This window comes from Argiope bruennichi, chromosome 4, assembly GCF_947563725.1.
Source record: "Argiope bruennichi chromosome 4, qqArgBrue1.1, whole genome shotgun sequence".
NCBI lineage: Eukaryota > Metazoa > Arthropoda > Arachnida > Araneae > Araneidae > Argiope > Argiope bruennichi.
The window spans coordinates 135,383,336-135,396,235 of NC_079154.1; the positions used below are offsets into that span (position 1 = coordinate 135,383,336).

Here is a 12,900-nt window from a genome sequence, read left to right on the forward strand (position 1 = left end):
TTTCGTACAAAATAAAAATAAAATTTAAGCTGCACGAGCTCGTTTCGCATTCATGGGGAAAAAATTAGCTTTTTTCAAAGTGTTGCCATCACATCGATTAAAGCTCCATTTAAAAATAAATTAAATCTTTTTGGAAATGAAATCTGCAAAAATATGATTTTCGTCACGTGTCTGTAGGAAATGAAACAAATATAAAATATTATTTTTTTCTAAAAAATAAATTCAAGAAAAATTATTTTATGATCTTTTACACTATCTGCATTATTAATCCAATAAATCAGTTTTATTTTAAGGCAAGTTTTGTTTAACATGAACAGGATATTCATTCAAATCAGGGCCACACTGCTAATTTGTAAACCTTTAGTAATAGACACAGATCTTCTAAAATGGTCAAAATGGAAAATGATAATATTTTATGTAACTTGATCCAATAAATACTCTAATATATAACGAATTTTTGATTTTACATAAAGCTTCTGCTGTGGAAATCACGTTTAACAAAATGTTCTTGAAACCCTAATATTTTAAATAAAGAATTAATTTCCAATCAACAAAATCAATCACTTAAACTGACTGATTTATTAAAATTTGAATATCACTATTCAAAAAAAAAAAAAAGAAAAGAAAAAAAAAAAAAAAGAGGATAATTTTAGATTTTCCATCGATCGTTTTAAAGAAAATACGCCAATCAGCGCGCAGGTTTCTCAAGATTAATTGGCCTAAGATTATGAAAATGTTGAGTTTTTCTAAATTTTTAACATTCAAAATTTCATAAATCAGTCTTAGTTAATCGTGGAAAATAGAAACATTCATTCATTTATTTAAAATTTGATGTGTCCAGAATATTTCTCAGAATATGATACCTTACTGCATAAAATTTAGACTTCATAATTTTTGAAATATATTTATAGGCCGGAACAAAATATTATTATTGATTTCATTTCAATCCTTTTGAAAGCAAAACTAAAAACTGAATTTTATGCTGAATCTGATAAATTTTTGTTGAACTGTTCTTTGAGATATTACGCAAATTATGAAAAATATTTTGTAGTTCACATAAGACTTAAATACCGAACGATTCTGTTTTCAGTACTCATATTCAATAATAATAATAATAAATAAATAACAACAAAAATGATAAATAAAATAAAACGCTTGGTTTCATTAAAAAATATATTTACATTAATTGCAATTTCAGCATTTCCTCTTTAAATTAAAGTTGAAGTTTTACCGGAAATGACAACAAATTAGCAAAATATATATAGTAAATTGAACGAAACGATCTGAACAACAGTATAAATTTGGTATGACTATCAAAATTTGAAGATTAAAAATGTTTTGTTTGAGAATCTATTAAGAGACAAGTTACTTAAAATATTTAATTGAAAATTGTAGCGAGCAGTAATACTGGTGAACCGGCTGGTCGCCAAAGGTGGCTAATATATAATATTATAAAATTTGGTAAATGTTGGAAAATTGTAGCTGGCTTTGTTTTTTTTTCCGCCACTGAGTACTTTAAAGCTTTTGAGCAAATGGAAAAAGTTATGTTGTTAATCTTACAACGGAATGTTTGAATAAATCGCCATAGTAATAAAGAATTATATTTTATTTATTATTTTTCGGAAGAGAAATTGAAAAAAGAAATGATCATCAGCCATTTTTTTCAATATTTTAAGCCTAAAACAATCGTTTCTTTCTTATATGAAACTTACTACAATAAATTTTAAAAGTGACTTTAAAATGAGATTTATTTATTTTCCCATGAAGAGTATATTAGGAGAAATTGTACATGTACTGAAAACTGTTGCATTCAGAATTTTGTAATGATTGTTTCCAGGTAATACCGTTGATAGTTATTAAGTTTCATTCAATTATAATTCAATTTTACTAAGACTGTGTAAAGTAAAACTACATTAAGGCAGAAGATGAGTTATCGTAAGAAATTTATTGCATTATGTTATTAGAGAAAGTAAAACTGTCTTGTTTTGGAGAAAATATCCAACTTACAGCTAATTAAAGCTACCATTGGAATATTTTCTCCGAAACATCAGACAAAGAATTTTAAAAATAACTAAAACAGTTCTTGGAAAAAAAAGGTACTAAAATAAAATTAAATGCAATACTTGAAGAGAAAATTGCGTTGATATTTGAAAAGTTATTGACTGACCTATCATAGGAAAATTGAAACTAACATGATTTTATATTTAAAGAACATGAATTTTGAAATAAATTTTGAACAAAAACTAAAAAGAATAAATTTAGTCAAGATGAATTCATATGTTCTTGGAAAATACATGCGATTAATGTATGGCTGCAGGTCACACTTGATTCATTAATGATATAAATTATAGATTTTCATAAGAATAGCGGTGCATTCCTCTTCTGCGAAATCTGTTTTATTATTCACATACCAATGCGAATTGGAATTTCAAGAATGATAAAAATGACCCCAAAGTGCAACGCAGTCACTAAAAACCATTTGACAAGACCTGAGGCAAGACAGATGTGTTTAGTATTAAAGCAATTTCTTTGAAAAGGTTATCAGTGAAATAAATTCCGCAAATCTCAGTATTGAACCATTTTTGATTGAAATGGATTTTGATGGGAATAATATCTGCTTTATTCTATAGTTTAAAAATTTAAAGTATAATTTAAAAAAAGTGCAATTTTTTATCCGAAAAAAAATTTATATTTTAATAAGATTTGTCGAAATATAAATTACAAAAATAATTTCAACTTTACGGAAAGAATATTTGTTTTGGATACAAAGTAACTGTTGTGGTTATCTTTAAATAAACATGGGAGAACTGGAGGCGCTATGATTTAAAGTTTTATACAACGCAGTGTTATTTTAATCATTACTAGCCGCCTTTGGCATCCAGCTGATTCGCCAGGATTAATGTCTCACAAAAGTTTTCAATTAAATATTTTATGTTACTTGGACTCTTTATAACTTCTTCAGCAAAATATTTGTAAGCTTCAAATTTTGATAGCCATATAGCTCTTAAAATTATGGAAGCCTTACACCATTCTGTTCATTGTACGATGTATCTCTCCAATTTTTGTCAACTCTCATAAAATCTGAATTTGAAATTACAGCAGAAGTGATAACCTTCAATAAAATACAAAAATGCTTTTTGTTGAGACCAAACACGTTTTTAAAAAAAACTGACAGCAGAAAATTGAATCTTTGAGCATTCAAATCTTATGAGAACAACAGAAATTTTTTAAATAATTTATGCAAGATCTCAAAGAATTACTCAACAGAAATTTCTCTGATTCATCATAAAATTCAATTTTTAGTTTTACTTTCAAAAGGATGAAAGTTCTTGTAATATCAATATTTTTTCAGTTAACATCAGCTTCATTTAATGTCATAATGAGCTGAGGCCTCATCACATTCCTTCTTTCGCGCTCCTATTTTTAAAAATCACACTACCACTTATTTTTTGAAACTCGACAGATGTGCTATTTCTATTCATTCAGTATAATGGACGTGCCAATTCATGTTCCAAACTTTTGCTTGCTAACTTTTAGAGATTGATTTTTACTTTCTCGTACACGAAGCAGGAGAAAGTATTGGCCAAAAAATGCGAACTCGAGATTTTCACTATCTTCACGATTCAGACGTCCTAGATTTCGAAAAATGGATTTCTGTCATTACGCCTGTCCGTCTGTTACAAGGATAATTCAAAAGCACTTTGAAGTAGACGGATGAAGTATGATACACGGTCCAAATGGGTAGATTTCTTTCAATTTCTGAGTAAAATATATTCAGAGGAAATCTGTCTTTCTGGTTGTCGCAATATAAATTAACACAATAACTAATATGAAGAGCGTTAGAAGGATAAGATTCGGTGCACATATTTAAAATCTATAGTGCAGACGCCTGTCAAATTCTGAGACAAATTCAATAAGAGATGGGTCATCTATCGATCTGTATTTTCAGAAAAATAATAAACTCGATAACTTGAAGTAGCAATGACTTAAATATATAAAATTTGGTATGTGATTTTCTGATTACAAATGTAATTTTATATCATAATTTGAATCCAACCAGTTGGGAAAAAACGCTTCGAGAACAAAAATTCGATTTTCTGACACTATTAATCGCATATATGGGATTAATCAGATTAATTACCAAAACACTCACCAAATATGGCACGAATAGATCCAGAAAAAAGGCTAAATCCACGCCAAAGGTTAATATTTCCTTTACTATTGCCTTATCCAACTAATCTACAATTTCTTGAGGGGGGGGGAGGGAGGATAGCAGTTTCATTATTAGAGAGTATGGAGAAAGGTTTCGGGAAACCGCGTCCTCTAAATCTACATAAAGATACGCGGATATCAAAGTGCTAACCTTTGGCTCATTATTTACTGAATGCCTCTTATTTTATTTTGAAGACAGTATTCGCAACTATTTCAAAGAATTAGACCATCTGTTCCGATATTTTGAGCGTCGAAACTTTAACGCGCTCATCGATTAACAATTCTCATCACCATTCCATTTAATCTACTCATGTTAAACCGTCGCCTGTAGTGCAACTGATGTTGCAGCACTGGGGCTCCTCCGTTTTATGTTAACATTTTATAAGGACGATTTGTTAATACTTGGTTCAATTTAATGGTTGTAATTATTTGTTGAACTACGGCGATGCTGAATTTGATGTAAAAGCAAATAATTTTTGAGACTAAATTTTTACTACAACTGAATGGTTACCTTATACACATTTTTTTCCTATATACATCTGTATAGTTCCTTTCATATTCATGGAAAACAATTTACAATCATTTTTTGAAGGTCAACTAGCAGTAGATTGCGTAAGAGTCAGAGAAATTAAAGATACAATTTCAACTCATTTCCTTTATAGATGACTGATTCTGCGACCGAACTGTTTTCAAATTCTGTGATTACCCTATCGTTTCACATTCTCGTATGCGAAGTCTATTAAAAGAAAGTATTATAATCAATAAAAAAAATTCCATCGTGATCTTCTACGATGCAGATTTCTGTGAGACAGAGAAACAAGTAGATAAAATGATGTCTGTCTATTGCTTTGTCAATTATTTTTAATAAATAAAAAATGAGTGACAATTTTAATGTTTTTTAATAATTTTGAATATTTTAGAACATAAACAATTTTTATCTTATTTTAAAATAAAAACTAACAATTTAGTAATTCTAATTTTTTCTCTAATTTTTATAAATTCTTAATTTTAAATATAATTTATAACATTGCTTTCTATAATAGTTAAAATTGAAACAAATTTGATTGCTTCATTGTTCCTTTCTGTCTTAAATCATTACTAACATTATGAAGGAAATTTTTTTTTGAAGATTTATTCCAAAATGAGAATTTTACTTACGCTTTTATTAATATGAATTGTTTTTTTGAAAGAATTCAATGGCTGATGCAATCATGCTAGACGAAGAAAAGACAGATAAATTGGCCCCTAAATATTGTCATACTCAGATGTCTCGGTCTTGAAGTCCAGAATTTGTGATAATTTTTTTAGTTATTTTAGCAAAAATTTTTACATGAATATAGTTTATCGATTTAAAAAATTATTGTTTATCTATTTTCGATTTTGAAACTGCAAAGCAAGATAATTCAAACCAAATCATTATTATTGCTGTTGAATTTAGGTCTCAAAAGTGAGGTATAGGTTAGTATTAGATCAAAATTTTCCGAATTTGACCCGTCCCTTTGCTGCCATAATCACCCATTTTATCATTTGTTCCGATTTCTCCTTTAAGTTGGGCGTACACAATACTTTACAACAAATTCTCGTCATTAAAGTAGTGTAAAGTTGTGAAGTAAAAAGAAGAAATTCATGAGAATTACTTCTTTGTTTTGAATCCTGATCAGAAAACGAAGACGACACCTCAGTTGGCATTTTTCTTTCCTAACTATTTTCTACATCGGGGAAAGGTAGCTTGACTATCCATTTCAGATTTGATGTTCTCCATACTTCCATAGATAACGATTCTTTAGTATTAATATTTAGTAATTTTCCGATTAAGGATTCGTGGAAGCTTGAAAACCCGTATAATTAGGTAACTAGTTGCCCATTTTTTTAAGCCTTTCCCGAAATTTTTCCTTTTCTGTTATTATTATGTAGATGATGTCTTGTCTTTCAATAATTAATTGAAATCATTTTAAAGAAGAAATATTTTTCAGGACCGAGTTTAAGTTAATGAGCATCAAGAGAATACTTTCTCAAGTTCGTGTCAAAGACCAGTCTTAATCATTCCGAGAATGCTCGAAACTGGTTACAAGTAGTTGTAGCGTATGAAAGCTCATCATGTTACACTTCTCACCGTTTCTTACGATAGGAACAAGTTCTGTATTTATGTCTAGGAATGCGAAGTGTTGTACCACCTACCTGAAGGAGTTGTGCAAATTTGTTTATGAAAGCAGTTAATCTAGGAGTTCTTGAAGAATAAAGAAAACAGTTCAAAATGCACCTCTGAAACAAGCTGCTTTATTAGAAAGTCCTTGCTTTAGTAGCATGAGTATAAAGCATGCATTTTAATATATATATATACACTTACATTTTATTTGTTGAAAGGGTGCTACAGCAAATGATAACAATATAATGGAAAGAAAATAAATATGTTAAACGTTACTTTTGCTGAATGTGAAACCGATCAGAAGTTTTTAGTTACCAGATTTCTTAGACACTCCATGTTTCGTGTACTTTATAACTGCAAGAAATCCCTACCATTTGACGTCTTCTAGAAAAATCCAAGAAAACTTGTAAATATCAAATTTTCTTCTTCTTTTTATGTTTGAAATATGAATGCGCATCCACATCGTATGACAGATTTTTGCAAATACTACCTTCTTAAAAGCAAGCACCTCATTATTCATTGCTTCGTTTGTTACGTGAAAATTAAATATCCAGGCTAAATAGATCCTGCGATGCTCATATTCTGATAAAAATCATTTATTTAATTGTGATTTTTTTTTATTCATTGAACTTCTAGAATGCTATTGCTTATTTTCTCTTAACGATTATAAGAGAAATTTTGAATCCTTTTTCATGTCATTTGAGAGGTAAACAGCATTGTAACCCAATTTATTCTTTCACTCCTGTCCATTATTCAAATGCTCGAATAAATGAAGCTAATACTAAAGCTCCGACGAATAATGATGGTAAATATTGTGCTAATTTAGAAACCATTTTCCTTCAAGATGAACTTTAGAGCGATTTGCTTATTAGAAATGAAAGAAAAATGCCTTCTGATAGTTGCTTTCAATCTATTTACTTCTTTGGATTGAATCCGAAATTTGATAATGTAGATACTGATGCATCTGCGCTTCTGTATTAAAAATGGATTATTTTTGTTCAATTATCTGACTTAAAATTGGATTGTCAAAATTTATAACATTTCGAATGTTTTTTTTTAAATTTTGACATTGGATTTACTTTCTCTTATTTAGTTCGAAATATCGCTTTTTGAAATTATTCCTGAATTTCTTTTACCTATAAATTGGAGAACGATTTAAATTTTTAAATTTTAATATTTTCTTCTCACACACGAAAATGCTTCTCAAACTTCTAATAAAAGGGAAGAAAAAAGTAAGGAAAATAATCATGCCGAAGATTTATTTTTTTTATGTAATATAGAGACAAGATACCTTTCTTAAGTTGCTTTTTGATTAATTAAGTTTAAAGAACTTATTTATTTATTAAAGGATAATGAAGGCTTCCACTAGAAGCTTTCTGAATTTTTAAAGATTATTTTTTTTTCTGCTTCGTATAGAAAAATGAATCGAATAGATAAATTCAATTGAAAATAATTACACCCACGTCGGAATTTTTGAAAAAGAAGTATAAATAGCAAATCTGAAAAAAATACGTAAATTTTATGTCATCAGTTGCACCTTTCCATTGAAACTAAGCTTCGGAAGTTGGGAAAAGCTCAATCGAAACTTACTTTTCCCACCTGATTGGTGGAGCAACCTTGTGACGTCACAGGCGAGGGAAGTTCGGCTTTTACCTGTAAGTTACCGCAGAGCGATGAAGAAACAGTAAGAGCAGAGAGTTAACAGTAGTGTGAAAGACTGGAATCTTGCCTTGTATACAAACAATGGCAGACGAGAAACTTGGGAGTACTGAATTATACTGGGAAGATGCAGTGGTTATAGCTCTTTATTTTATAATGGTGCTTGCTGTCGGAGTGTGGGTAAGTTTAAATGCCATTTTGATATTTCTATTTCAATTGCTACTTTTAAAGAAATCTGTGTCATTTTTGAAAAAATGACATTTTTGATGATAATGATGTCGTTGGTATTTATTTATGCACAGAAATAAGGAAATCGTTGTTGCTCTTAGTCTAGGATAAAATTTAATGTTATTATTTTAATTCAATTTACAGATAACTTAATTAATATGAGATATGCGTTTTTAATTAAGTAGTTAAAGCTTTGCTTTTGCCAGTTTTGTTTTTTCATGGTTTAATATGACATTTCAATTTACAAGCACATGAAGATGAGGGTTCTTTTTTTTGCCAGTATTTGCCCTTTTTTTTTTTTGCCTTTATGTCATTTTGTGCAACATCTTTCTTTATGTGTAATACACAATTTCAGTACCTGAAAAATAGTAAGCATTGGCTACTGAAAACTTTAATATAAATGGTATGATTTGTTAAAAAAATGCATTTAGATATTTCTCTTGTCTGACATGCAAAATTGTGCCTGGTCGGTTAAGTATAATATCCTGAAAATTTTCAGATTAACGGGATATGGTCAGAGCATTGTAAACAAATTTATAAATAAAGCACATGACTGCTTTAAAATAAATAAAATTTGATTTAGCGAATGCTATTTTTTTTATCAGAAAAATAATTATTTAAATTCGATGTTTTCGAAGTGTATTTTTCATATAACAGTTCACATTATAGAATAATGAGAAATAACTGATTTATTCCCATTTAATTGAAAATTTGAAAAGTATTTGTTGCTTGAAAAATTGGGAAACTGAATGCCTCCCTCAATTTGTGTACAAAAAACAGCTGAAAAAACATCATAAAAATAAAGGCTTGTTGCATATATATCTTTTTATTACTTTATGCTTAAGATATAATATATATAATTTATTATTTAGTTGCGTAGAAACATCTGAAAATCTCATTTAATTTTTTTTTTGTTTATTCATGATTTAAAAAATTTTAGTATTTTCATGCCTGAGATAAAATAACATGGTGATAATTGCTAGCAGGCTCACTGTTTTACTTAATGTAATGTATGAAACATCATTAAGCGAAGCGATATGATTGTAATGGTGTAATGTATTATGTATCATGGGAAAAAATTATATAAAAACATAATAAAAAACATACAAAAAAAACAGCGATAATTTGTAATACTAAACGTGAAAGACAAATAAGCCGTTCTTCAATCATTTTATGGACGATATGAAGTGTGAAAATAAATTCAAATAATTTACCGTAACTAATTCGCAAGCAAGCTTGATTTTTTTAACAGATCTAAATGCTGAGTATTTCGTGAAAAAAATCTCATTATTTTTACTAAATTATATTTAAATAATGAAATATTTTTTATAAAGCACCTTTTATGCAAAATTGCCATTTTACTCATGGAGGATTTATTGCCTCGCGATATGAAAAGAATTAAATGGATCGGATATTAACAAAAATGATTATTAACTTTTTATTTGAAAAAAACGATAAAATTTTATTTCTTCATGGATAGTTCACTAAATATTCTTTTATCTTAGCTAACTACAATCAGATGATTACAAGAGAATGATTTTCTTCTTTTTAACGCATAGCCAAAATACTATGTTGTGCAAATGTTATTATTATTTTCCATATTGGCCAATTTAAATCTTTTTTCCATTTTATTATTTCAAGTTGGAAAGAACAAGCAATTAAATTCGTCGATAGTAAAAGAAATCACTACACCTGTAATGACGAAGAAATCTGAAAAAAAAAATTGTTCTTCAATGTTTATTCAGCTGAAATTCTATCTCTGAAACTAGATGGCCGTGATATAATCCTGTAAATTTTAGTAAACAAACAATAAGTTGTTGCATTATGTTTAATATCAAATGGAAAACTGTGCAGTATAACAAGTATTTCAAACGAAGAAAAGTTTCAATATTTCGTATATTTTGTTTATTTGCAAGCATGGTTGACTCAAGCAGTGGCATTTCTATTAAACAGAGGAAATTATCAATTACTGAAATTTTTGTAGTTTTTTTTGTATTTTTTTTTTGTATTTTCTTTGATTGTATTTTTTTTCTGAAAGTCAGTTTTTGTGGTTTATTCTGTTTGATTAATATTCTCCCTACTAAAAAAGCAATCACCAAAATGACAATCCTATCTTTTTCCTCATATGACTAACTTTGATATTTGATATAGATTTCAAGCATTAGAAATTATTACAAATGTTTTCGCCATGAAAGTTGTAACTATCATTATAGTAATATCATTAATCTCCCGTTTTCTCCCTTTTATGTGAACTATTATAATTAATTTTTGATCAGAATTTTCATGCCAAATGAAGCTTTTAAGAGAAACAAAAATTCCAGAAAAATAAGCAATTGGACTTCTAACCACTTTTTCATGAAAACCGGGGAATACAGGATGTCATAGAATTATTGCACACATTACAAAATTAATAAATAAATAAATTGGGATAGTGACATTTTTTCTGTGCTACTTATTACTAACATGACTCTACTGTTTTAATTCACAGCTTTGTTATTTCTCAGAATTCGATAGATGTCTCTATGAATGGGTTTGATGATGATTTAATGAGAAAATTTCATTTCATAGTCATATCATCAAATCAAATGCTTTGTAATATTTACAGGATTTAAAGTAGCCTATCACAATTGCAATTTAATCTATAACTTCCCAAGCGTTAGTAAAAATGTGACAATCTCTTACAATACTATGCGCAATCAAAGGATCCCACGTGGGATTTATTAACTTCATCTCTAGTATAAGTATTTAATGATTCTTTTTCTAGATCTTGTAATTTTTATTTTACTTAATTTTCTGATTTGTCGAAAACATTCTCCGTCCTTCTATATTAAAAGTACTTTTTCTTGATTTCTCACTATATTGTTCTTATTTCTCTATTTATATTTTAGTTCATTGTTTCGGTGTATTTTTTTAAAGAAATGTACGGAATCTATTTTTTTTCATATATGGTTTTCGCCAAATTTTCTTTACTTGTAAGAGTTAAAACATTTTGCGGAAAAAACTGTTGACAATTACTTCTTTTTGTCAATTTGTGATGCCATATCTTAAAGTATCTTTTTTAAACAACTCGTGTCATTTCACCATATATCTTATTACTCTTAAAGTATTTTTATTTCAAAAATAAATCTATAAATTCAAGCTGATGCTTATTACTATGGAAAGAAACGTCATTTTACAGATGCTTTTCTGATAAAAAAAAATGTATTCGTTGTAAAAATATTTCAATTCGGGTACATTTTTTTTACTTCAAGAACTTCATTCGCATTCTAAGGCATTTTTGTTTATGAATTTCGTCAAGCATATCCAAAATAATTTTTTTCTGGGCTTTTAGAACTATTTGGGTAAAGTAAACTTTAAAACACATTAAATTGCCTTCTACCTGTGTGATATTATGAGAATGAAAGAGAAACTTTTAAAATATCATTCTCTCAATAAAAAAAATAAAGCCCTTTTCTTTTGAAGTTCGAGTAATTTTTAAGATGTGTTATACAAATGAGTAAACACTGCTGGGAAATTCTTAAAAGGCATAGTAATGTCTTTTAGTTGGATAATGCACCTTACCAAAAAATGATTTTTCTATGTTTAGTGTGAAATATTGTAGCATGATAATGTTCATTACTTGATTCGTAACTGGGGATGACTGGATTACTTGCATCAAATGGTGCATCTTATAAGTACTGATTCTTATATCAGGCAATACCCAGAAAGTATTAAGAATTAAAATCATCCACAATTTAATAAAAATGCAAGTGTTAATTCTGATTTTAAATTAATGCCCCCTCCCCAAGGAGTTTTTAATAGTAACGTTGGCATTGGCAAAAGCAAGTGAAAGATCCGATAAAGCAATAAAATGGTTTGAAGAGTAGTAAGAATAACCATTACAAATAATATTTAAAACTGATTTAGGATTTTTTTTTAAATCAGGGAAAATGGTACTAATATGAAGGAATTTTTAGAGTTTTGAGATGTGTAAAAAACAGTTTTTGCACAATAATATTAAAATGTAACCATTTACCTAATTTGGAAGCCTAGATTCTTGTAGAGCATTGCATTCCGAGCATTTCGATTCTTATATAATGAAATTTACAAAAAATATGCTTAAAAGTATTATCAAGTAAAATTAAAAGCGGGTTTATTGGTTCCTGATGTTATAAACACACACACACACACACACGCACACACACACACACACACACACACACACACACACACACACACACACACACACACACACACACACACACACACACACACACACAATGGTTTCTAAGAACAAAATTAAAAATCAAATCATTATAAAAAATGAATAATAGTTAAACATTGTCAATAACATTTAGAAAATAATGATTTTCATGTGTTAGTTATTGTCAGTGACCAACTCGCACTTTTTTTTGGAAACAATGAAAAAAACAAACCAAACACAAAGCTCAGTTCATAATTGTTTTAAGGAACAGTTATTTTTCATCAGTTTATTTTATTTGTTAATTTTTTGTAAATAAGCAAATACTCTATCTCTAGTTTTACCGATTTTGATTTCCTACCGTTTAGTTTTGGGTGTTACGGCAAAGGAACCTTTGGATGACTAAGCAAGATGTTAACATTTAATGAAATTTAAACTTCGCCGTTATTTAAAATTTTTCCTGGGATAATATAGG

At 28.5% G+C, this 12,900-nt stretch overlaps 1 protein-coding gene across 1 annotated transcript in view; it reads left to right on the forward strand.

Moving 5' to 3' along the window:
- Nucleotides 1-8,040: 8,040 nt before the first annotated feature.
- LOC129966004 (sodium/mannose cotransporter SLC5A10-like) overlaps nucleotides 8,041-12,900 on the forward strand; it is a 37,693-nt gene continuing 32,833 nt past the window's right edge. Inside the window, exon 1 of the mRNA XM_056080333.1 lies at nucleotides 8,041-8,197. Coding sequence (XP_055936308.1) covers nucleotides 8,102-8,197 — 96 coding nt within the window. The 5' untranslated portion in view covers nucleotides 8,041-8,101. The remainder of the gene's footprint in view (nucleotides 8,198-12,900) is intronic.